Source organism: Loxodonta africana, chromosome 11 (genome assembly GCF_030014295.1).
Source record: "Loxodonta africana isolate mLoxAfr1 chromosome 11, mLoxAfr1.hap2, whole genome shotgun sequence".
In the NCBI taxonomy this organism is placed as follows: domain Eukaryota; kingdom Metazoa; phylum Chordata; class Mammalia; order Proboscidea; family Elephantidae; genus Loxodonta; species Loxodonta africana.
This window is the reverse complement of record NC_087352.1, coordinates 85,490,585-85,517,680: the sequence shown is the minus strand read 5'-3', so window position 1 is coordinate 85,517,680 and position 27,096 is coordinate 85,490,585. Positions and strand designations below refer to the sequence as shown.

At 39.1% G+C, this 27,096-nt stretch overlaps 1 protein-coding gene across 9 annotated transcripts in view; it reads right to left on the bottom strand.

Annotated features, from left to right (window-relative positions):
* Positions 1 to 27,096, bottom strand: part of OSBPL1A (oxysterol binding protein like 1A) — a 238,929-nt gene that overhangs the window by 28,514 nt on the left and 183,319 nt on the right. For 8 of the 9 annotated variants that reach the window (XM_064294638.1, XM_003406354.4, XM_023543923.2 and 5 more), the window contains one exon: positions 5,915 to 5,990. The exons of the other annotated variant lie outside the window; for it this stretch is intronic. In XM_064294638.1, the coding sequence (XP_064150708.1) occupies positions 5,915 to 5,990 (76 nt within the window). The remainder of the gene's footprint in view (positions 1 to 5,914; positions 5,991 to 27,096) is intronic. 9 annotated transcript variants of the gene reach the window in all.

Sequence of the window (27,096 nt, the reverse complement as noted above, 5' to 3'; positions counted from 1 at the left end):
CAAATCCACCAGGCGCTCCTTGGAAACTCTATGGGGCAGTTCTACTCTGCCCTATAGGGTCACTATGAGTCAGAATCGACTCAACGGCAGTGGGTTTCACTTTGATGTGGTGTGGTGAAATTGCTCACTACAGATTAGTAAGTAAACACAAGTAAGCCCGTGCTTACCTTGCTTATTGGATAAACCACTCCTGCCCTAAGGTGGACATCCTGCATCAACTGAATGAGTTAAATCTGAAGTTTTGAGGAAAAATATATTTAAAGCTCACGATGAGATAAAAACATTTCATTAAACAATATCTTTGTAATACTCTATTTTCAGTGAAAAATATTTCAATTTTCTCAACCTTTTCTCAATATTGCAAGGTACGTCTGAGAGAAAGGAAACAGTTATGTGAATGGCAATTTGATGAGCCTCTCTGCTGTACCTCTCAGAGGTAGGGACACCTGTGACTCTAATGAAGGTAACAAAGTTAGAGGCTTTCCAAATCTTTGTTTTCAATATTGAAGGAAGTCCTAATTGAGCTGTCAGCTTATAGATCATAAAAATTGTTTTTGGTAATATTCTCTGAATTTTGGCAGACAACTGGGAAGGAATCAAATAACTGAATGACTTACTAGATATTACCAAAAAAAAAAAAAAAAACCCTACAAAACTCCTACTTCTATCTATTAATATGAGCAAAGATTCTTAGCCCTTACATCTATTAAGAAACAAGAGTAGATTTGTTACTGAAAATTCTGTCTGATTCTAGCAATAACTTATATTCATTCTCACATATCTAAGCCCAATTAAAAAAAATTTATTTCACTATAACATTTTACCTTTTATGTTAGATATTTTGATTAATCATATACTAATATTTGTAAGAATAACTCAATGCAGAAGAAATCTTTTAGTACTGAAGTCTTATGGTCACAGCAAATACTTTTTCAAATGTTCATTTTTATATGTATCTTTCATGATAGCGAAGTATGACAGGGTAATCAATAAAAGGTCTTCATAGTAAAACATTAAGTGGAGATAATATCCTATGGTAAGCAGGGAACGGAGACAGGAGTCAAATGAGAAATGAAACTATATAAACTTCTCAGCAATTAAGGAACCTCGTTCATGTATTTAACCGAATGATGGTGGCAATGAAATCTCTATGGTATTTACATTCCACTGGCTTTCTTTTAAGAGAGTGATATAATATTTTCACTTTAAAAAGCCAGTATTTATAAAATACCAGACTTTTGTCATCTTTTAAACAATAACCCGACACTAGATTTTACTACGCCAAGATATTTTAACAAACAGCTATATGACCCTGAGCATGAATGCCGTCTCCAGTTCAGCACCTGGGTGCCTTGCTTGCCTCACTCTAGTCCTGGCCTGGCTTCCAAAGTCACTAAGTCTGAACACCTGCAACCTAATTTACGGGTCAGTCCTCCTGAGAAAGCCTTCAGCGCAATGGGATGGGAGAGAAGAGAAGGAAGCAAACAGGACAATGGGATTATGAGATTAAACAGTTCTTCAACAACAGAACTATAGGAGTAAGGAAATAGAGGACAAAGGTTTCAAATTAGTTCAATTTAGTTGTTTGATAAAAGCTTCAATCACAGAGAGGTTTAAGATAGAATTCCAGTTATGTAAACAAGTATTCATTTCATGTAGCATAACCCAAATTTTGGTAACATAATCCTGTCCAAAACAGACTGGGAGAAGAAAAGAAGTATGTCATTTTGAGTTTTGGGAATCTAAGTTCCTACATTATTTTCAGGACAAAAAACCTGCTGCTGTTGAGTCGATTCCAACTCACAGTGCCCCTATAGGACAGAGCAGAACTGCCCCATAGAATTTCCAAGGCGCACCTGGTGGATTCGAACTGCAGACCTTTTGGTTAGCTGTCATAACTCTTAACTACTACGCCACCAGGGTTTCCTTGCAGAACAAAGCAAAGCGAAATGTGTGTGCACGTGGAAGTGGAGGAGGTGGGAACGGGCTGGGCCTGGCTGGAGAAGGTGCTATGGCTTCTGGAATGACAAGTGTCTGAGGAAGACACCCTGAATTTCCTTTCTGATTAAGACAGAAGTATACCTTGGCTATCCCAGGTGGACAAGCATCTCTCGTGAGTTTTAAAAGGCATGCATTTGAATGTTGACACTACACCATAAACCTATGTCATCATATCATAAATCAGGGGCAGTAATTATTTTAGAGAGTTGGGACCAGACCCCTGTGCAGTATAGTACCACGAGCTTGTCACCTGCAGGACGCTCACACCCTCCACTTTAACCTGACACGCCCAAGTTGACAGTGACACCCTTGGGGAAGGGTCTGAAAAGCTATGGTTTGGTATCACATTTCCTCTGCTTAAGACTTAATATTACCAAATCAAAAACTTAGGATATGAAAGAGAGATAGCTGAAGGGTATTACATGGCTTCTGTAACTGATATTTACCCACACAAAGAGGATCTGAAGTGAACTTTTGGGTTCTTCAATGTAATTGAATGGTCATAGTGCAATGAAAAAAAAAAGAAGGGGGGGTTAAAAAATGCCTTCGCTTTGACAGTTAGTGCAAGTAAAACCTACAGATACTATTATTTTCTAAGTTTTGACCTATTTTCATTGGGGGGTGAGAAGAGACAGATATTGGAGAGGGTTGATACCAAAAAATACTTAAAAAAAATTTACCCATGATAATATTTGCATTTCTCCCTTAAGATGCTCCTTATTTTTAGTCTCTATTATTGTTACACCTTCTGAGTGAGTGTTTCTGCTGCCTGAGAGGTGGATCCTACAACGGATAGTGCCCAAAGCTAAATGATTTCCTTTCAATCCACATTAGTAAGTGTTCTTCTATAACTTTAGTACCTTACAGAACCACAGCAGAGAATAAACCAAAAACCAAACCCACTGCCGTCAAGTCGATTCCGACTCATAGTGACCCTATATATTTCCCCCAAAATATTATTTCCCCAGAAGCATTCTCTCTTGTATTTTTAATCAGCAAGTTCTATAGATACAGGAGCCCTGCTGGCACAGTGGTTAAGAGCTCAGCTGCTAACCAAAATGTCGGCAGCTGGAATCCACCAGTTGCTTCTCGGAAACCCTATGGGGCAGTTCCACTCTGTCCTATAGGGTCGCTATGAGTTTGGTTTTTAACGGGTTCTATACAGGGTCGCTATGAGTCGGAATCGACTTGACAGCACTGGGTTTGGTTTTTGGTTTTTTATAGACACAAATTTCAAAACATATCCCATGGCTCCCTTTTAACCTAAGCAGCTCTGCTTTTGCTTTATTTTGTTTATGGTTCAACATAAGCATTTATTTGCTCAAATAGTTCAGCATCTAAAAATAAAAGTAAGACTACTTGTTCTAGAGAAGTTGAGTAGATTTCAAAGTATCACAGGCGCAATTCAACATAACATTATTTCCCATCTTTTAAAAGCATGTTTAGTCTTCCTTTAGGCAAAATACGGCTTTAGGCATAAACTAGACAGATTGTTGGTCACCAGCTGAACTAACTGACAGCACCACTGCTAAAGTGACACCCAATGAAACAGGAGATGGTAAGAGAAATACAGAACCAACATAGCCAAAACGACTCATCATCCATGCCTGAAATTGTTATACAAACTCCTTTTACCAATTAGCCTTAGACAGACCATGGTATTAATTCTAAAGTAATTTTAAACAGTGTTTTCCAAACTGTGGGTTTGGTTCATTAAGCAGGCTGTAAAGTCAACTTAGTAAATTGGAGTCAGCTTTAAAATAATACAAAGTATAATTTGCAGTAACTATGAAGATTCTTTAGTATACATGCCTATATACATATGCAAATATGTATATAGGTGTGTATATAAAATTAAAACCAGTTTCACTAAAGAATCTTCATACAAAAAAAATAAAGATTCTTTAGTGAAACTGGTTTTAATTTTATATACACACCTATATACGTATTTGCATACTACATCACAATGATCAGTATACTTACTAAGGGTTGAAAAACACTAATGTAGAATATAAATATGACTTTTTTTGCCTTTAAATTTTCAATTCCAAAGAGACTGATAGGTATAATTAACATCTTACTTAAGAATATAAACATCTGTCTATACACATTTGGTTTGTCCTGATAAATCCTATTATAATCAAAATAGGATTAGGGCCCAGGAACACTGATTCACAGTCGTGATTAGCTGCTGGTAATAAGAACTAGTACTAACTGAGCAGTATGCTAAACTAGGGACTATTCTAGACATTTTACATAAAGTCAAGGATTTCAGTTTACTTGGATCCACAATCAACAGCCACAGAAGCAGCAGTCAAGAAATCAAATGATGCATTGCACTGGGCAAATCTGCTGCAAAGGACCTCTTTAAAGTGTTGAAGAGCAGGGATGTCACCTTGAAGACTAAGGTGCGCCTGACCCAAGCCATGGTATTTTCAATTGCATCATATGCATGTGAAAGCAGGACAATGAATAAGGAAGACCGAAGAAGAGTTGATGCCTTTGAATTGTGGTGTTGGCGAAGAATATTGAATATACCACGGACTGCCAAAAGAACGAACAAATCTGTCTTGGAAGAAGTACAACCAGAATGCTCCTTAGAAGGATGGTGAGACTGCACCTCATGTACTTCGGACATGTTGTCAGGAGGGATCAGTCCCTGCAGAAGGACATCATGCTTGGCAAAGCATAGGGTCAGCAGAAAAGAGGAAGACTCTCAGTAAGGTGGATTGATACAATGGCTGCAACAATGAGCTCAGGCATAGCAATGATTGTTAAGGATGGCGTAGGACTGGGCGTGTTTCGTTCTGTTGCGCCTAGGGTCGCTATGAGTCAGAACTGACTCGACGGTACCTAACAACAACATCTCATTTCTCTTTAAATATGCCTGTAAGGTACAGATTATTATTCCACTTTTACAGAGGAAGAGACACTACTCAGTGGGGCAAAGCCATTTGCCCAAAGTCTCACAGCTACAGAGTGACAGAGCTGGGATAAATCCCACAGCAACAGGCTACAAAACTTCATTGGCTTACTCTCCACACAGGAGGAGTCAGAAAATATCTGATTAAAATGAATGTTTCTGGGATGAAAGTCTCAGGTTACATTATTCCACTGAGACAACAGGGACCTTAGAAGAATGTCAAGGTGGACACACCGTCATTTGAGAGATTTCAAGCACCAGAACAAAAATGTTTAGAAGCTGACTATACCCCTCCCCCCAGCGCAGGGGAGAGGTCTGAGAGCACTGTCAGGCTGCTCACTGAATTACAAAATTAAAAAAAGGGAACGTCTAGGCAGACTCTTTGCCAGCTGAGGACTCACGTGTCTTTAAATTTTCATTACTTTTGCTTGTCAAAGGTCATGCTAGAAGAGTTAAGAAACCTAACTCAGAATCTAGCCTGACTGACATCAAGGCAGTAGTGCTGACTAGTATCCTAAAGGGAACCCAAGGGTTTATATGACAGTAAATCAGATCTGCCCGCACAGATAACTAAGCAGAGACATTTAATATCCACACTCGCAAATTCCAAGTACAGAAACTTGCTCTGTGCACAGAGTATAAGCGAAATTTCACTCTACACTGTGGGGAGTTGGTTTTCCTTTTGAGAGAATTTCTGGGTATGTCTATGGGAAATACAAATATGGTGTGACAACTGAAAAAGAGCCTTCTCTTTTCCTACTTCCTTACAGTGAGGAGTCACATTAAAACCATACTGAATGGCATAAAGAGTGGTTCAAACTCTATCAGGAAAACCCAGTATCAGACTTTTCCCGATTTCTGATTCTCAAAGGTTTCCATAAACGCTGTCGTGCCTCACTTTTAAGCAAACATTACGATCCCCTTCCAAAGGATGTACAATTAGACATATATCTCCTTAATGTTATATTCCAAAGTTGATAGTTAATTTACCATTCCAATACATTTTCTGAGGATGCTCCAGATACTGAAGTCATTTCTGGAGAACATAGGGGAGGGCAAGCTTGTTCTGAAAAAAGAAAGAAGAATAAAGATTTAATTTTAATGTCATTGACTTTGGGAAGGAAAAAAAAAAAAACCACTGTAATTATTATCATGAGAGCCACAGGCACACAGGTATAGAGAAACATCACAAATGTGTGTCATACAGCAGGTACATCAGGGTAAATCTGGGGTTGCACCTGTTGACTGCTATGCTGGACCCTGAAAGAGTTTCACAGAAAACCAGTTGGTCCCATATCTTCCATACTGTTTTGATTTGAATTCTCCAAGTCTCTTTACCTCTTGAGGCTTACCAAAGCCCTGTCCTTGGGGCACAGCTGTTTGGACCACCACATGACTCTTCCACGTGATGGCACATCTAACTTTGTTGTTTGGGTTTACGGCATACCTACCATATTCTGAATTCTGGCACTTAATAAATTATCTTACTCTAGCTACTAACTGAGGTCCTTGGTGGTTCAGTGGTAGAATTCTCCCCTTCCATGCAGGACACCTAGGTTCAATTTCCAGCCAATGAACTTCATGCATAGCCACCACCCATCTGTCAGTGGGGGCTTGCATGTTGCTATGATGGTAAACAGGTTTCAATGAAGCTTTCAGACTAAGATGGACTAGGAAGAAAGGCCTGGTGATCTACTTCCAAAAATCATCCAGTGAAAACCCTACGGATCACAATGGTCTGATGCCCAAATGATCATGGGACTGGTGAGGGACCAGGCAGCCTTTCACCCCTTTCAGCACAGGGGCACCAGATGTCTGGAATGATCTGAGAGCAGCTAACAACAGCAACAAGTTGCTAAATAATGTCAGTGAAAGCCATCACAGAGTCTAGCTTAAGAGTTTTAAGGAATTAAACAGAAAAATGCAAACAAATTATAAAAGCCAATGTAAAATTTATGTTCTGCATCATACATTACTACTTTCCAAAGGACACTGACACTGAACAAAAATGAGCAACTCTGGATATACAGAAAACCCCTAAAAAATAACCTCTCCAAGCATTTTCAAAGCTCCCGTAGGGGTCTGGAAGTAACCAGAAGGAGGCATCAGTGGTAGCGGGTCTGTGGCTTGGAGAAACAGCATGTCAGCCTGGACGGCAAGAAGCTGACCCATTTCTACAAATCCTAACCCCTGGTGGAGCAGGGGTTTAGTGGTGTCCAGATGAACTTTCTAAAACATTCTTATCATAATGCATTCTTTTTTTACAGCTATCTTAGGTTTACGGCAAGAGATGCTGGTTTTCCAGTTGCCTTCTAAAATGGATTAATGTAATTAAAATTTTATGGAAAATTAAGCAAAAAAGAAAAATTAACCTCTAAAGAACTTCTCTCCTGTTAACTAATTAATTTGAATTATAAAATAAACATTTCAAGTTTTTAATTAAAGAATATGATTAAAAAGTCCTCATGACAGGGTTTTTTTCTACTAGTTTGGGAGCTCAGGTTTGTGGTCTTATTGGAGAATCCAGTTAATTGGAACAATATAGTTCTTAAAGTTGATGTTCTACCTCCCAGTATGGTGAGTCATGTCTGGGGTCTTAAAAGCCTATGAACAGACATTGAAGATACAACTATTGGTCTTCATTCGTCTGGAACAAAAGAGAAAGAAGGGAACCCAAGAATCAGAGAAAGACATGGACTACAGGACTGTCTACATGAACCACTGCCTCCTCCACCCAGAGACCAGAAGAACTAGATGATGCCTGGCTACCACTAACGAATGTTCTGATCAGGAGCGTATTAGAGGAATCCTGATAAAAAGGGAGAAAAATGTGGAACAGAACTTCAAATTCTTAAAGAAGCCACACTTACTGGACCTATTCATTCTGGAAGAGTCCACGAGACTATGGTCCTGAGTTACTCTTCAAACCTTGAATTTAAACTATCCCCTGAAGTCATTTTTCAAATCAAGTAGTAGTTTAGTTCAAAAAGTAAAAAGATTGTCACCCCTGAGTATTACATTACTTAAAAAAAAAAAAAAACTACGTAAGACCAACGGAAACCAAAAAAATCCAAACATCTTACCGTTGAGATGACTCTGACTCACAGTGACCCTGTAGGGTCAACAGCTATGTTAAAGCATAGATGAAAAGGCTGGGGAACAGGGAGATTACGTAAATGGAAGTGAAACAACTAGAAGAGAAATAACAAGAATGTTGACACGATGTGAAGAATGTAGCCAATGTCACTGATCGTTATGTCTAGAAACTATGGAATGGGAGTGGGTTTTGCTATGCACATTTTCATGAGAAAAAAAAAAGTCCTTCATGATAAAGTTCCTTTGATTTCTTTCTCTTTTTTCTAGGAACACCCATTGCTCATTTGGCAAATCTGTCATCTAACTAATCTGCTAAGTAAGTGACCACAGATGGTACTTAACTCACACTCCCCAACCACCCAAGACCATCAATCTTCCGTGACACCAACATGGATGCCAGGGCTATGAATCCCCATCATACTCTAACATTTGCATTTATAATACAGTTTTAGAGATGAACGTAAACTGTATTTTCCATTTCTTGCCTATGAAAAGGTCAATCAGAAATGTAACAGTCGCCTAGGAATTTGTGGATCTGAAATAAGCTTTGCGAAGATTGAATGAGGGGCTGTAACTTCCCCCAACAAACACATCAAATTACTCTATGACAAAAGGTTTTTAAAAAAAAAAAATAGATTACAATTCTGATTAAAGGGCTGTTCTGGAGTCAAGAAAGCAGAAAATGAAAGACATCCAAGCTTTGTGATTATTTTCAGTTTATAATTTGCCCCAGGACTGTCAGCCAATAATTCCACCTGGGAAGATCCTATGCACATAACTTTTTATGGTGTTTAATGCCATAACTTTTTGTGGTATTTAATCAATGTAGTTCTTCCCTGCTTACCAGGACGGCAGGTTAATCTACAACATGAATTACCTATTATAGAACACAACCAGAGAACAGAAGGGGGAAAGGATTGTGAAGGTCAACAGCTGTCATAAAGCCCATGCTATTTTCTTGTGTAGGACATGCTGAGCCAAATTCAAAACCCTCATGCAGACCACTTTGTGGGCAAAAACCGATTAGAGTCAGCAAGAGAAGAACACTGGCTGAAAGGACAAGTACATGATGCAGAAGTCATGGTTTGGTAAATGACCAGGGTGGCTGACCACAATCTAAGTCAATAGCATGAGGAGGCTGCCAAAAGGGCAGATGTAACCTCAGAGTGCCAGCAGGAAGGACAGTAGCCACAGGAACATCCCCAAGGGCAACTCTGTAATAGGCTGGAACTGGAATTCAGATCCAAGTGGCATGCTTAGCAACCCCTGTCAGGAGGCTGACTCACAGGCCGAGCAAAGATGTCTGGCAAACATCTTTTATGAGCAATGGCTGAAGGAAATCTATAGCCTACAAGAAAAAAATAAACTGGAGGTCTAAGGGACAGTGGGCATGAGAGAGGTCTTGCAGTGTTTGAGGACGGGACCTGCGATGGTAAGAGTAATAACATATTCAAGCTCTCACCCTCAGCATTCCTTATGCGCCTTCACCTGACACGCTGCTCGAACAGTACATCAGCTCCGTGCGTCCACGAGCGCTCATGTTTTATCTACTGCTGTATCACTGCTGCCTGGGATAATGCCTCACAAAGAATAAGAGTATTTGTTGAATGAACTTTGGAATTTATAACGCCTTGTAGCACACATGTGAAGCCCTGGTGGCAGAGTAGTTAAGAGCTCGGCTGCTAACCAAAAGGTCGGCAGTTCAAATCCACCAACTGCTTCTTGGAAACCCTGTGGGGCAGTTCTGCTCAGTCCTGTAGGGTCGTTATGAGTTGGAACTGACTCAACAGCAGCAATGGGGTTTTTTTTTTTTTTTTTTTTTTTGTAGCACACATTATCTCTTTCATAAATTTTTTTTTTCCCGATATATTCAAGAGATTAGAACTGTACCAGTGATGAAAGTTACAGGGCAGCTAATATACAGAACTGTTTTATAATTAAAGCAAAAAATGGGGGACAAGAGATTCTTACGAAGGAAAGGTTTCATACAGAGGCTGAAGCATGCTCATCCCTCACAGCATAGAAAGGAGCCTCTACCTGGGGTACAAAGTCATACTAGATTTGCTAGGCCATGTTTCCTACTACACACCTTACAAGGCATGGGACAGCCCCAAAACAAAGAATTATCCAACCCCCAAAGGGTGTCGAGGCTGAGAAACCCTGCCACAGAAATACAACGGGAGCCTCATAGTTCATGCTAACTTTTGTATGTAGTCCCAAAACCAAACCAAACCTACTGCCGTCAAGTCGATTCCAACTCATAGCAACCCTGTAGGACAGAGTAGAACTGCCCCATAGAGTCTCCAAGGAGCGTCTGGTGGATTTGAACTGGTGACCTCTTGGTTAGCAGCCGTACCACTTAACCACTACGCCACCAGGGTTTCCTTGTATGTAGTACCACGTTAAAAAGACAGAAAGGAATAAAACCAATTTTAATGATATATTTTGTTTGACTCAATATATCCGAGATATTACATTTCAACACGTAATATAAAAAATCATGAAATATTTTACATCCTTTTTCCATATTAAGTCTTCAAAATCTAGTGTGTATTCTGCACTTAGAGCACATCTCAATTCAGCTGTGAAATTTTCAACAGTTACAGCGAAATCTAGTCTTACCAAAGCAATAAGGCTGTATTTTTTTTTTTTTTTTTGAGGATTTAAGCAGATTTATCGCAAATCATTATTGGAGTACATGAGTTTGAGGCCCAAGATTAAGGCAAGTCTCTCTCTCAAGAACATTTTCTTCAGTTGTAATAGACTGGCAAAGATTTTTTTTTTTTTTAAATCATTCGCTAATGAGAAATAGTTTACACTAGAATACTTCTCTGCACAGCAAATTGGATAGATTCTGGGATACACTGGAAAGAACATTCAACACCAGAACTAAAGCTGCTGTTTAACAATATAAGGCTGTATTTAATGGAAAAATATTTCATACCGCTTCACTTTTAAAATTAAATAATATCAAAAATTCAGATTCTCAGTCATACTAGCCATATTTCAAGCACTCAAAAACCACACTTGGCTACCATATTAGACATACTGGATCTCTGTGATTGCTTCTGAAAACAACAGGATTGTATTGTTCTACAATTCTGGGGAAGAAGTACAATACTGTTCAATTATAGGAGTCTAGAGTCAATGAGAAGGAGCCCTGCTGGCACAATGGTTAAGTGCTTGGCTGCTGACAGGTCGGTGGTTCGAACCCACCTGCTACCTCCCAGGAGATATGACCTGGCAATCAGTTCCCGTGAAGATTATAGCCTAGGAAACCCAATAGGGCAGTTCTACTCTGTCATATAGGATTGCTATGAGTTGATAGCACACAACAGCAACAGATCCAATGAGAGGCAAAAGAGTCCACAGGCCTAAACATCAAGAAAATGCTTGGTGTTTGGGGTCTTAAAGCTTGCTAGCAGCCATCTAAGATACATCTATTGGTGTCTTACGGTTCAAAGCAAAGGAGAATGAAGAAAACCAAAGACTCAAGGGAGCAATCAGTCCAAAGGACTGATAGACCACATATGCCACAGCCTACATGACCCCAAGACCAGAAGAACTAGATGGTGCCTGTCTACCACTACCAACCACTCCAACTAGGATCACAACAGACGGTCCCAGACAGAATGTGAGAAAAAATGTAGAAAAATCAAATTCACAAAAAAGATCAGACATGCTGGTCTGACAGGGACTGGAAAGAATCCCCGAGACTATAACCCTAAGACACCCTCCTGACCCGGAACTGAAATCCATTCCCGGGGACCACCTTTCAGCCAAACCATAGACAGGCCCATAAAATACACAGTAACACCCAAAAGGAATGTGCTCCTTAGAACAATCGATTATATGAGATCAAAAGGGTAACATTTTTCCAAAAGCAAAGATGAGAAGGAAGGAAGGGACAGGAAATCAGGACGAAAGGACATGGGAACCTAGGACGGAAATGGGGAGAGTGCTGACACATTGTGGAGAATGAAGCCAACGTCATGGAATCCTTTATGTACAAACTACTGAATGGGAAACTGATGTGCTCTGTAAGCTGTCACCTAATGCACAACAGAACCGGAAGAGGAAAAAAAATGCTACATCTCTGCAGTGCTATTGAAAGACGGAGAAGGAAGAGAGTAAATTTTTTAAAACAAATTAGGTAGTAGATTCAATATTTTAAAAATGACTGGTATTGAAATAGATATGCTTCTTAAAGATTTTTAAAACTTACAGATTTCACTCCCCTGGTGAGGAAAACAAAAAGAATCTCCCAGTGAGATACTGAATGAAGCAGTTGCTACTCCCAGCAGAAATAAGAACAAGTGCGAGCAGCGGTCAGAATTTTCAGGCTGAAAGCACAGATCAATTATTCTCGTCCATTGGAGTTTGTCTGAGAGTCATTATCCCGGATTCTATGCTTCCTTTTTTTCTGCACACAGAGAGAAAACACCCTGTACCAGGGACTGAGAGTGATATGTCCTGGTTCTATTTTCATCCGTGCAGATGACATTATGACTATCTATACAACAACACACCACTGGTGCTTAAATAAATGAAGAGTCTCAACAGTTGTGGCTCAGTTCCCTACTACATGGTGTGGTACACAGACCCCAAATCCATCCAAAGTAATTTGCAAAGTTTGACTAACAAAAGCCCTTCATTCTGGGGAAAAAAAAAAAATGCTTAAGGTCAAGAGTTTACTGTCCCTCAAACCTTTAAAAGATGTTTAAATACAGAGAGTATTTTTAAGCTCAGCTTGACAGGCCCTGGTAAATTCATGTGAACTGCACCATCCTCTTTAACCCACCTGCTGGACACCATGCCACTGCCTTCCTTTGCTCCACTAAACAAAGGTGAAACAAAGAACACTCTTTGCCCACAGAGACCCTTAGGAAAAAAGTATAAAAAGATTATAAAACAACCAAACAGATGCCATCAAGTTGATTCTGGTTCATAGGAACCCCATGCGTGTCAGAGTAGAACTGTGCTCCATACAGTTTTCAGTGGCTCATTTTTTTTGTAAGTAGATTACCAGGCCTTTCTTCCAAGGCACTTCTTTGTGGCCTCGAAACGCCAACCTTTTGGTTAGCAGCTGAGCACATTAACTGTTTGCACCATCCAGGGACCCCTCAAAAACCAAAACCAAACCAAAACAAAACCTGTTGCTGTCGAGCTGATTTTAACTTACAGCGACCCTACGGGACAGAGTAAAACTGGCCCATAGCGTTTCCAAGGAGGGGCTGGTGGATTCGAACTGCCTACCTGTTGGTTAGCAGCTGAGCTCTTAACCACTGAGCCACCAGGGCTGCAAATGTTTTTGTTTGGTATAAAAAAGGCAGGCAAAATTCAGCTTCAGCTGGAAATAGCTGCCAGGTGTTTCATGTTTGTCAGGTTTGCTGCTTAATGCTTAATGTCCGGGAGGCCCAGATGAGCTCTGTTGAGTCTTGTGCGTGAACTCTTACTACTTCATGGGTATATTTCACAAAAGGACCATGGAAGAGGCACCAGGGCTACAGTGCAGGCTCGTGCTACTGCCTGTCTGAATAACCTGCGGCACATCTCCAATTCACTCTACACAGCCACCCAATTAGTATATAATTCATCTTCTTTTGGAAGCTACATCTGTACTAAGAAATATAATGCCCATGACAATCAGAGTCTCCTGGAAATGAAGGTTCACTTTCTTACTTGTACATCAGTTAAAAAAAAAAAAAAATCTTTTAAAAACTGTTGTTTGTATAAAGCCCAAACATATTAGGATAAAAACATTCACAGTCATGGGTGATATTACCTGCCCACTGGATTATCTTTCTCTTCTCAATTTGTAACAGCTCTTTGTATATTATGAATATTTTATTCACCACCTACGTTGCAGATCATTTTGTCCAAGTTTATGATGTTTTTTTGGCTCTGTTTATAGTATAATTTGCCAAACCACATCTACCTACCCAAGAAAACGAAATACATTGTCATCATAACCTATGAGCAAAATATGAAATAAACAGCTATCTTTCAACATTTTTCTTGCGGACAAGACAAAAAAACTTCTCTGTCATTCTATTAATAGTCACTCTAGAAAAAAAAGATAAATCTCTTTCTCACAAATTGAAGCTTTATATCAAAACAAAAACAACAAAAATAATCTTCTCAAGCATATACCAAATGGGAGTAACATATATTTATTTAAATGTAGGGTGGCTTTTAAAGCTACTGTTCTGATTTTTAAATCTGTTCTATTTTGGGGAAAAAATTGTGGTTATTTTTCAAATTACACAATAATACACAAAATACTTAATGTGTAAGAAGTGAAATGACACCCAGAACACAAACAAGCTCGTCATCTACTACCTCCTCCGACAGCAACAGGAACGGCCTGGGGGTGCTTTCCATACTTCTCGCCTTGCACAAGCAAACACATGCAAGTATCTATTTTTGCTTTCATTTTTACAGAACAGGGTACCAGAGGGAAGACTGTTGGGTCAAAAAGTTTATTTTACATTTTACTAGATGTCACCATGTTGCTTTCTGAATCAGTTTTAGCAATGTCACATTTCCCCAACAATTTATGAGAGCACCCTTTCCCGACGTCTCTACTAGCAGCAGTGGGTGTTAGTTAAGAGTCCTTTTTCCTTTAGTTTTTCCAGCCTGACTGCTCGAAAGGGTGATACTGGATTGCTATTTTACTTTCTTTTTGTCTACTAGTGAGTTAGGACATACTGTCCTATGTGTAGTGACCATCTGGATTTGCCCATCTGTAAAGTGCTTTTTATATCATTTATGATTGGATTTTTTTTTTTCTTACAATTTGAAAAACTTGTTTCATGTAATAGATGTGGTTGTTGTGTGCCATCAGGTCCATTCCAACTCATAGTGACCTTATAGGACAGAGCAGAACTGTACAGTTGGATTTCCCAGGCTATAATGTTTACGAGGGTGCCCTGGTGGCACAGTGGTTAAAAGATCGGCTGCTAACCAAAAGGTCGGCAGTTTGAATCCACCAGCCGCTCCTGGGAAGCCCTATGGGGCAGTTCTGCTCTGTCCTATAGGGTCACTGTGAGTTGAAATTGACTCAACAGCAACGGATTTGGTTTAATCTTTATGGGAGCAGGTCGCCGGGCCTTTGTCCTGCAGAGCGCCTCGTGGGTTTGAACCACCAACCTTTCAGTTAGCAGCTGGAAACTTAGCCATTGTGCCACCAGGGCTCCTTACATAATAGATACTAATCTTTTGTTACCTACATTGCAAGTACTATCATTTGCAAATTCCTTTTTTTTGCACTTTTATACTCAATATCTTTTTTTTAATGCCTTTTGGTTTCACGTCTTGGTTAAAAAAGCCTTCCTCATCCCAGATTTTTTTTTTAACACAATGTTCAACATACATATGCATATCTTAAGCTCATTTCTACATAAAAATAGCTAAGTATATTTACAGGGTTTGTTCTCACTTGTTCATTTTGGGGAGCCCTGATTGGCCACAGCTAATTAAAAGGTCAGCAGTCCAAACCCACCAGCCACCCCTTGGAAACCCTATGGGGCAGTTCTACCCTGTCCTATAGAGTCGTTATGAGTCAGAATTGACTCAACAGCACTGGTTGGGTTTTTTTTTTTTGTTCATTTTGGACCACTTGTGGCTGTAAGATTTTCATGACCTCTATCCACTTACGCCTTTCATAAATGGGTCTGGGGTGTGACAGAAACCCTTTTGTGAAATTGTCCAGTTCCCTTTCTTATCAGACTGCGAAGCGGACAACACAATGATTGTAGACACTTGTCCTATTCTCCCTAGCAACGTGAGGGTTTTAAAGACTGGGATCACGAACGGTTCTGCCAGTGGTTCTCAGGTGGGATCAGACACCAGAGTGACCCGAGAAGATCTGTCACACTGCACACACTACTTCTCTAGACCCCGGCCCTTGCCCGAGAACTTCTAGTTCAGGAACACAGTCCCAGTTAAGGCACAGTGAAGCTATTTAGGAGGGACTCTGGCTTGGTAAAGTCCTTTCCTTTTCTGTCACAGAAGAGTTCCTTGGTACTCTCTGTTTTAAAGCTATATGGCCAGAGCAAAAGTGCTGCAATTCTGTCCAAATAACATTTTTCATTTAATACAAATGATGAAACAGAATACGGTATGAAATTCTAAATTTAATTTTACTGTGCTTTAAACATTCCATTGACATTTATGAACTGGCATTAAAGCTGACTCCTAGAATGAAGAACACCAAGGACACAAGGTAATTACGAGCCCAAGAGACAGAAAGGGCCACATAAACCAAAGACTACATCAGCCTGAGACCCGAAGAACTAGATGGTGCCTGGCTACAACTGATGACTGCCCTGACAGGCAACACAACAGAGAACCCTGAGGGAGCTGTAGAGCAGTGGGATGCAGACCTCAAATTCTCATAAAAAGACCAGACTTAATGGTCTGACTGAGACTAGAAGGATCCCGGTGGTCATGGCCCCCAGACCTTCTGTTGGCCCAGGACAGGAACCATTCCCAAAGCCAACTCTTCAGACATGGATTGGACTGGACAATGGGTTGGAGAGGGATGCTGGTGAGGAGTGAGCTTCTTGGATCAGGTGGACACTTGAGACTATGTTGGCATCTCCTGCCTGGAGGGCAGATGAGAGGGTAGAGGGGGTCAGAAGCTGGTGAAACGGACATGAAAAGAGAGAGTGGAGGGAGAGAGCAGACTGTCCCATCAGGGGGAGAGCAATTGGGAGTATGTAGCAAGGTGTATATAAGTTTTTGTGTGAGAGACTGACTTCATTTGTAAACTTTCACTTAAAGCACATTTTAAAAAAAAAAAAAGCAAAAAACTGACTCCTGTCTTCAGATCTGGGTGTACTTCCTTTCATCAGATACATCTGTAGGCTATGACTTTAAGCATGGCTCCTCCATTCAGGCTTCTCTTCTGCACCAGACTTGGGGAACATCTCAAACTCACCATGCTGTCAGGGGTGGGATTTTAAAAGCAACTCCCATGTGCTGATTTAGAACTCTGAGGTTGGCCAGTTCAATGCCCCGCTTATATTTCACAACACAGTTCTTTACCTTTCCTGTCCTCATTTATTCTTTGGTTATTTTTGTTCATATCTTTCACTAGACTGCACATAGCCCCGAGGTTAAGGATGACGTCTTACTTCCCTCTGAGTCCCCCACAGCATCCAGTAGATTATTTTGCATATAGCAGCCACTCACTGTTTTAAAATAAATTCTTTTACTTCATATCTCTTAAGTTAAATTTGAACCAAAAGAAGAAAAACAATTAAAAAGGAGAGAGAGAGAGAGAGAGATGGCTAAATAGTAAGCAAGGCAGGAAGAACACAAATAATCAAATTTTCAATCTCTAAGTTGCTTCTTAAAAAAGACATTTTCAAAACTAAATTCCTTAACCCACATGTTCACTTACGCTTAACAAATAAACATTTTGTTCATGTTATTAAACATTCTGCAGGAAACATAATTTTAAGTAGCAGAATATTCATTTGGATATTTGGAAAAGCAAAAAATAACCTAATTCCTATCTTTGATACAAGATCAAAAACACATCTAAAAATATACGAAAATAGTTCATGAAGAAGTTAATGTATTGTCATAAATTGAATTGTGTACCCCAAAAAATATCTGTCAACTTTGCTGGGCCATGATTCTCAGTATTGTGTGATTGTCCACCATTTTATGTGATTTTCCTGTATGTTGTAAATCCTATCACTATGATGTAATACAATGGATTAAAGGCAGTTATATTGATGAGATCTACAAGATTAGATAGTGTCTTAAGCCAATCTCTTTTGAGATATAAAAGAGAGAAGCGAGCAGAGAGACAGGGGGACCAAGAAAGCAGTGCCGGGAGCAGAGCATGTCCTTTGGACTTGAGGTTCCTCCTGCACTGAGATGCTCCCAGACCAAGGGAAGATGGACAGCAAGGACCTTCCTCCAGAACCCACAGAGAGAAAGCCTTCCCTGGAGCCTGCGCCCTGAATTTGGACTTGTAGCCTACTGGACTGTGAGAGAATAAATTTCTTTTTATTAAAGCCATTCACTTGTGGTATTTCTGTTACAGCAGCATTAGATGACTAAGACGTATATCTATAACTAGAATATTGAAAACTGGATTGTATGTGTACATGCATACATGTATTATGTATATGTTTTGTACTTATGTATGTATATCTATTTGAAGTTATTAAATATCACCACTCTTCTTAACTAGTATACTTCTTCCCTCCTCTCTCAGATTCTTTCTTCTAATCCTAATAATCCTAATAGACAGTTTATATTTGACTGTAAGCATCTTGAACTCCTATCATACTACTAATGTTTACTAAATAACTAAATTAAAATAGTCTTCCAAATTAGGAAGCCATTGGAAATAAAACTATAAAGTAAAATTATATTCACAAAATTGAAGATGATTTTAAAGCATTGTTGTAAAAGCAAATTATTGTACTAATAAAGTGTTTTATTTCATCCTCACAAATGATATACAATCTTATTTGAAGCAATCTTTACATAGTTCATCTGGGATACAGTTCCCAAGACTATTCCTTAAACAAAGATTGAGAAGGAAATGATGTGTGGAGAAGCCTAGCAGCCTCACCATTTGGTAAACATATCTTACTTACAAGTCAACTGAAAAGTATCAAGTTCCACTGCTGGAAATTTACCACTCCTTTCTTGGAAACCCTGGTGGCATAGTGGTTAAGTGCTATGGCTGCTAAAGCAAAAAGTTTGGCAGTTTGAATTCACCAGGTGCTCCTTGTAAACTCTATGGGGGAGTTCTCCTCTGTCCTGTAGGGCCACTGTGAGTCGGAATCAACTTGATGGCAGTGGGGGTTGGCTTTTTTTTTTTTTTTTGGTTTCCTTGCTTCTGCTAAGGACATGGAGAACCATATATAACGCCACTTATTCTCCATCTGAAAGGGTGAGAGTTTCCACAGACACTATTATTCACCCACCAATCATTTCTTGAGAGCATGCAAGGCTGTTGTTGCAGATTTACTTACATTCTGAATCACCACTAAAACATAGAGCAACTAGTACAGAACTTGGGACCTGGCAAGTACTCAACAAGTGTTGCTGAGGTAAGTTTTATGCCAGTTGGTTTTCTATTAATTAGGGATCTAAGCTGCGTCAACTGTCCCACAGAGCATGTACAATATAAAATAATTCTTCTGTAGTAACGACAACAACAAAGCCTGTTTATTTTGAAAAGCTAAAATGTTGTGTCACAGAATTTCTGATGTCTTTAAAATACCTGTCATTTGCATCAGTTAAAAGCCTGGGGTCCTAGTGGTACCACCTGCCAGGTGATGTGATCTTGGGCAAAGAAACTTAACTTCCCTAAGGCTCAGTTTCATCATTCATCAATGTAAAAATGAGAAGAGTAGCAGTATCTCCTCCAGAAGGTCCTCATCAATCATACGCTCAAAAAAAAAAAAAAAAAAATGCTAACAGTTACTATTATTATTACTATATGGATAATAACAAAACAGCCCTAGCGAATAATGGTTCTAAGATGGGAACACAGAGTCTATGTATACTTCTGATAAAGAAGAATGTTGGCACAAGTTCACACAGCCTTGTTTGGGGGCCTTCTACTTTGTGACCCTAGGCAAGACTCAAATGGATGCACTGATATTATTTATACGTTCAAAGAAGGTTAAATGTGTTGGCTTTTTAAAATCATCCAGAATTCATAAAGTTCCTTTTTTTTTTTTAGTGAAATCACAAGATAATGAAACAGAAACTCATTGAAAGACATTAAAAATTAATATCTAAGTCTAGGCATTAGACACTTTAAATGTGAATTCAACTTGGGGACAGGGCTACAAGCATCGTCATATTGAAGCAGAATTTTTGGCCAATAATATTCACTCATATGATGTGATCCTTCAGATTACCTGGCCCTGGTAAAATTAATTTTTTATTCCTCAATTCTTGTCTATTTGTACCTTTTTTTTTTTTTTTGCCAAAATACTCAAAACTAGCTTTAGGAGTGATAAAAATTTCCTAAAAGTAGATATTGGTGATGGTTGTATGGCTCTATGAATATACTGAAAACTGCTGAGTTGTATGCTTTAAAACAATGAATTTTATGGTACATGAACTATATGCCAATAAATCTGTTAATTAACAGTTTCATATTGTTCCTTTGGGATAACACTTTAAACAAGCCATTTAACCAGGATGGAAAAATAGATAAACACAAAGACTTAGAGAATAAAGACTTAGGGAAACATCCTATTTCAGTAGCTAACGTCTGCATTCCTTCCCACGGGTGTATTTTTATAATACACAGCTCATGTAAGTTCTGGTTTGTGTTACTGAGACAGACCAAATGATCCCTCAGTTATTGCAAAGATCATTAATTTATTAGCGTGAACAAGAGGTACCCAAGCAGTACAACAGTGCTGGGCACTGACATTTGATGATAAAATGACTATTCCATGTCCATTTCATTAAAAAAAAAAAAAAAATTTAACTGAGTGACTACTACGTGCCAGGCCCCCTTCTAGAGGCTGGGGATACCTCAGCAAACAAGACAGCCAAAACAATAATAAGTTACACAGTATCTTAGAAATGTTACAGTGCTTATAGAGAAAAGTAAAGCAGGGAATGGGGACAGGAGTGTTGGGATAAGGGGTTTAAAATTTTAAACAGGAGGTTTAGGAAAGTCTCACCAAAAAGGACATTCAAGTGAAGGTTTGAGGAAAGTACCTTAAGTAGCAAGCTAAGTGGATCCAACTGAGAAACAAGTTTGGCAGAGAAGATCAAGAGTTTATTGGTGTTTATTTTTAGTAGTTGGCTGCATAAGTTCAGGGGAGAGGTCTGGGAGTCATCAGTATATAAACCAGTTGGTGCTGCATCTATTCTGACTCATAATGACCTATAGGTCACTGTAAAACTGCCCCATCGTGTTTCCAAGGAGTAGCTGGTGGATTTGAACTGCTGATCTTTTAGTTAGCAGCTGTAGCTCCTAACCAAGCAGTATATAATGCCATGACACTAAAGGAAGTCACTGAAGGAGTAAACCCAGATGGAGAAGAGGTCTATCCACTAAACGTATCCAGTCCCATCTAGCCTCAGTGGCTATACAGGTCCCAGTAACGGAGAAAGCAGCGTTGTAGGGGCAAGTTAAATTTCAACCATCCAATGCTGATGAAATAAAAAGCAACTAATATCAGCACAGTGTGGTACCGATAGACAAACAGATCACGGAACAGAATGGAAAGTTCAGAAACAGAGCCACACATACATAATCAGTTGATCTGACAAAGTCACCAGGACAATTCGAAGTGGAAAAGAAAGTCTCTTTAACAAATGGTGCTAGAAAAACAGGATAAACATTTAGAAAAAAGTGACTACTGCCCCATATCTCATACCATACACAAAAATGATTCTGGGCTAGGTCATAGATCTAAACGTAAACGCTGAAAGTATAAAGCTTTTAGGAGAAAATCTTCACGACTTTGGGGTTGACAAAGATTTCTTAAAGAGCATACAAAAAAGCACTAACAAGAAAAAAAAAATATACAATGAACTTTATCAAAATTTAAAATTCAAACGAAGAAATTAAGGACCTCTGTTCATCATTAAGGAAATGAAAAGGCAAGGTATTAACTGGGAGAAAATTTTCATGATACATACATTTAATACATGATTGGTATCCAGAACATATAATTTCTAAAAATCAATAATACAGAGACATACAATCCAATTAAAAATGGGCAAAAGTCTCAAACATCTGTTTATCTCTGTCTACCGCACAAAGGAAAATAGAAGAATGGTCAGTAAATGCATGGAAAAGTGCTCAAAATCATTAAGGAAATGCAAATTAAACCACACTGAGATACCATGCCATATTCACCAAACACCAAATGTTGGTGAGGATGTGAAGCGATTGATAATTGTCATACATTGCTGATGGGAGTTTAAGATGTACAATGGCCTTGGAAAACTGCACAGTAGCATCTTAAAAGGCTAAACATATATCCTACCCTCTTATGAATCAAAATTCTACTTCTAAATAAGAGACTAGAAACATGTCTATAAAAAGATGTGTATAAAATAATTTACACCAGCTCTTTTCATAATAACACTGAACTAGAAACAACCCAAATGTCTATCAACAGTATAAATATGCAAATTGTGGCATATTCATACAGTGGCTTAGACTCAACAGTAAAAAGGAATGAACAGTGATGTACACAGTAAGGATGAATCTCAAGACCATCATTTGATTAGTGCCAGACTCAAAAGAGTACATACTCTATGCCTGTATTTAAAATGCAGTTCAAGAACAGACAAGATCAATCTATAGTGACAGAAATCAGAACAGTGGTTGCCTGTGGAGGGTGGGGATTGACTTAAGGGCAGGTAGGGGTAAGTTTCTGGAGTGATGGAGAGGTTCTCTATCTTGATTGGGGTGTTAGTTACACGGGTATATGCATTTGCCAAAACTCATCAAATTATTTATTTAAGATCTGGAACTTCACTGTATGTAAATTTTACTTCCACAAAGAAACTATAATACAATTTGTTCGCAGAGATCCGCATTTCTCAAACTTTTTCATCTCAAGATCCATGTACACTCTTAAGTTATTGAGGACAACAATATGAGGGTTTTTTAAAAAATGTGGGTTATATCTATTACTATTTACTGTATTAGAAATAAAAACTAAAAAAAATAATTTTTTACTTAATTCATTTAATAATAGAACCTATATATGTTAATACAAATTACATCTTTATGAAAAATAATTCTTTTCCAAAACAAAAATAACTTTGTAAGAACAACGGCACTGTTTCACGTTTTCACAATCCCTTTAATGTCTACATTAACAGAAGATAGCTGGATTCTCGTAACTGTTTCTGCATCCAATCTGATGTCACACATTGGGTAGTCTGGAAAACTCCACTGGTACACTTGTGAGAGAATGATAATGAAAAAGGAAAATAATGTCTTAGCAAAATTATGAAAATTACTTTAACCATGTAATGTTCCTGAAAGGGTTTTGGGGACCCATTCAGGAGTCTGTGGACCACACTTCAGAGAATCATTGTTACAGACTGCCAGGGTACACTGAGCATGTCTTTAGGAAACTTTGGAAAAAAAAATCCACTCATTAAAAATATTGACTAAATTTCAACTACTATGATTGATTTGGAAATCCTGGTGGCACACTGGTTGAAGAGTTTGGCTTCAAACCTAAAGGTCGACAGTTCAAATCCACCAGGAAACCTTGGAAACCCTATAGGGCAGTTCTACTCTGTCCTATAGCATTGCTGTGAGTCAGAATTGACTCCATGGCAAAAGATTTGTTCCTTTGTTTTTTGGCTTTATGATTGATTCTGAGGACAGCAGAAGGCTTGATTAACAAAATATTCAAGACTATTTACACTTGAGACATTTCTGTTTCAAAATGCTATTTCATTTCTGGATTCTGCTTTAAAGTTTTAAAATCCTGGCACTTCTTCAGCTAAGTAAGTTTAAAGATACATGAAGCCAATGAATAAGATAAAATTAAAAAATTCTAACCCAAACTTCATCTTTAGTTTGACTAACTGCCTTAAAAATGGATATGATTTTCATATTATCTTAACATTTACATCTGAAAGTTAAATTGCTTTTTTTTTTTTTTTGGCCATGAATTCAAAGAATTTTAGCTGAAGTTGATGCAATCTGATTTTCATTGTGAAAATTATGTTCCAATGCAGCCAGGGAAATACTGTTTGTCCTCCAAAGTTGATGGGATTTATTTCTACAGTCTTAAAAAACACTATTATTCCTCAGTCATGTAATGTTAACAGTTTAGTTATAAAATAATGGAGTTAAGATCTTCAAAGGCATCATACATATGAAACATCTGATAAGTTTAATATATTGAAAGCAATACAATTAAAAGTCCTAAAATTTGCCTATCCCCATTTCAGCAGAAGTAGACACTGGGTGGGTCTTAAAAACAGATCACATCATTTGCTACTCTTTTCTTGCAGGACTGATGTCGTAATGAACTCTCCACCTAGTTCCAGGTTTGAATTCAGACACATACAGGAATTGCAACATTCTCTCTGCATGTGTAGGACAGGATGTCATTCTGAAACCTAGTGTAACCCAGCACCATAACTCAGGCTGAGTCAGGCAGGGTTTGATGAGAAGGTGATGGAGTTAGCCCACAGCGTGGCATTCAACCTGCTCCCAGACATCTTCAACCAAAAGTAGCCTTCAATCTACGAGCAGGCCGGTACAAGTCTGAGATGAGCGTTCCAGGCCTAGTCATACGCCTTTCTACTTATGCATCTAAAAAAACCCTGAAGACTTGGTTTCCTGTTTTAAGATTACTGCGAGAATTTTACGTATTTAATACTGCTATTTGATTTTACTATGTATTTTGATAATTTGAGGTAGGAAAAAAGTATTTTTCATTTTGATCTTTTAAATGATATTGCTGTTGGTAGGCTGTCGAGTCAGTTCCGACTCATAGCAACCCTATGCACAACAGAGCAAAACACCGCCCGGTCCTGGGCCATCCTTACAATTGTTGTTATGCTTGAGCTCATTGTTGTAGCCCCCGTGTCAATCCACCTCATTGAGGGTCTTCCTCTTTTCCACTGACCCTGTACTTTGCCAAGCATGATGTCCTTCTCCAGGGACTGATCCCCCCTGATAACATGCCCAAAGTATGTAAGACGCAGTCTCACCATCCTTGCTTCTAAGGAGCATTCTGGTTGTACTTCTTCCAAGACAGATAAATTATATATCTACAATTTATGACTATAACTTAGCAAATTCGGGTACACATAGCAAAGAGGTGTGGATGATTTTACTTGCTTTATGAGAGGCTCTACTTGTTTTGATTTTAATAAGTTACATTTTCATAATGGATTTCTAAAATTTAGAATTCATTGTCACACGTTAGTAATACAGTAAATTTATTTCGTACTTTTCTCAGTTTATCACCTTTACTGATTAACTGGAAAGCTTACAGAACAATCACATTTCAAAGCTAAAATGTATTGATGAGAATACACATATTGTTATAGATTAAACTGTGTCCCCCCAGAATACGCACTGTAAATCCTAACCTCTACGCCCATTTGGGAATAGGATGTCTTTGCTATGTTGATGAGGCATGCATGATTAGTGTAGGGTGTATCTTGAGTCAGTATCTTACAAAATATAAAAGGAGCAGATTCATTAAATAAAAAAAAGCAGAGATGGGGGAAGATAGATGCCAAATCATGAAGACTGCCCAGGAGCAGAAGCTCACAAGAGCCAAGGACCTTCCTCCAGAACCCACAGACAAAGAACACCTTCACCTAGAGGCAGCATCCTGAATTTGGACTTCTAGTCTCCTAACTGTGAGAAAATAAATGTTTGTTAAAGCCGCCCACTGGTGGTATCTGTGTTACAGCAGCGCTAGATAACTAAGACACCCATGAACAAGTGTCTCGGTTTAGAAAGACATCCTTTGGGCAGCTGGACTCCCCCCTCACTTCCAGCCTACATCATAGCATTCAGCAGTTGGGAGAAAGGAAGGGTGATACAGAAAGGTAGACCTAACTTGGGGACAGAGAATTTCTTGGCTCACCCTTCTTTCTAAGAGTAACGGAGATTTCATGAAATGGGTGCTGGGATAGACCTGAAGTAACTGAAAAGTGAAGAGCAGTAAGGATGTTTTGACCTAAGGGAAGTGGTCTTCCATGGCAGCAATGCTGATGAAATGCATAGTTCCTGCTGCAAAGCACAGCTACCTGTCTGCCTTCCTGTTTTACCTAAGACTTGCTCAAGCCCCTAGCACAATGCACTGCTACGGCAGCAGTGAGGCATCAGGATGGCAGGTGTAAAACTTCCACTGTCACCTCTTCACATTGCAAAATGGTTCTGAGGCTGATTTGTTACTGGTAATCTGTTGGCAGCAGACGGGGAAAAAAGCCTTTCCTGACTTGGACAGAAATTTCTTGAGCTCTACACTAAGAAGTATCCCATCTCAGAACCTGAATAGTGATTAAGAGATTGGGTGCTAGCCAAAGGGTCGGCAGTTTGAATCCAGGAGCCGCTCCTTGGAAACCCTTTAGAGCAGTTTTACTCTTTCTTACAGGGTCGCTGTGAATGAACTTGATGGCCATGGGTTTGGTTTTGGTTTGGACTGGGAGTCTGATTGTGAGCTGTGAGAGGCATGATGTGACCCTAGTTCTCTACTAGAATGTAGAGCTGTGTGTCTGATGGAAATGGTTGATCCTTGAATGCAACTCTGGAGCAAGACTCCATTTAACAGGCTGTACCTATTTTTTTTTTTTTTTTTTTTTACCTAACCTAGGACAAATCCCCCAAACAGGGGCCTGAAGGCTATGCAAAAAACATGTAACGGCAAGAGAACACACAAAGCTGGGTAGAGATGGACAGAACAACAGAAGTTTCCCCCTGAACAACAGATACCACTCTGACTGTTTACTTGGCTGTGAATTTTCCAGACTACTATCTTTCCTTTGTGGAGTCCCCGGTGGGCACAAATACACAAGCACTCAACCACTAGTTAAAAGGTTGGTTGTTGCAACCCACCCAGAGGTGCCTTGGAAGACAGGCCTGGTGATCTACTTCCAAAGGTCACAGCCTTGAAAACCCTATGGAACAGTGCTATTCTGCACACAGAGGGTTGCCATGAGTTGGAATCCCCTCAATGGCAACTAACAACAACCCTTCCTTTAAACCACACCTCCTTTTTCAGAATGAATATAACAATGTGATCTGTTGCAGCTTGTTCAACAGCCTGATTTAACTTCCTTTTTAAATGATCTGAGATGCTTTTTTCTGCTTTCAGAGAGATGGAATTTCTAGGGAGAGAGCTGTATTTCTGGTTCCTTCTGCTCTCTGACACATAATACCTCCATGGTGTCAGTTAACATGTATGTTAGTTCTCCTTCTGATTGCTATGCACACAGTGAGGTACCCACACTGCACAGGGACAGCACTCTTCCTTTTTGCTAAAGCAAGTTTCTTCTGCTAGGAAGGATTATGCAGTGCCCTAAAACACAATCGGATCCAAGTAGGGTATCTGGCCTTCTGAGGTTTT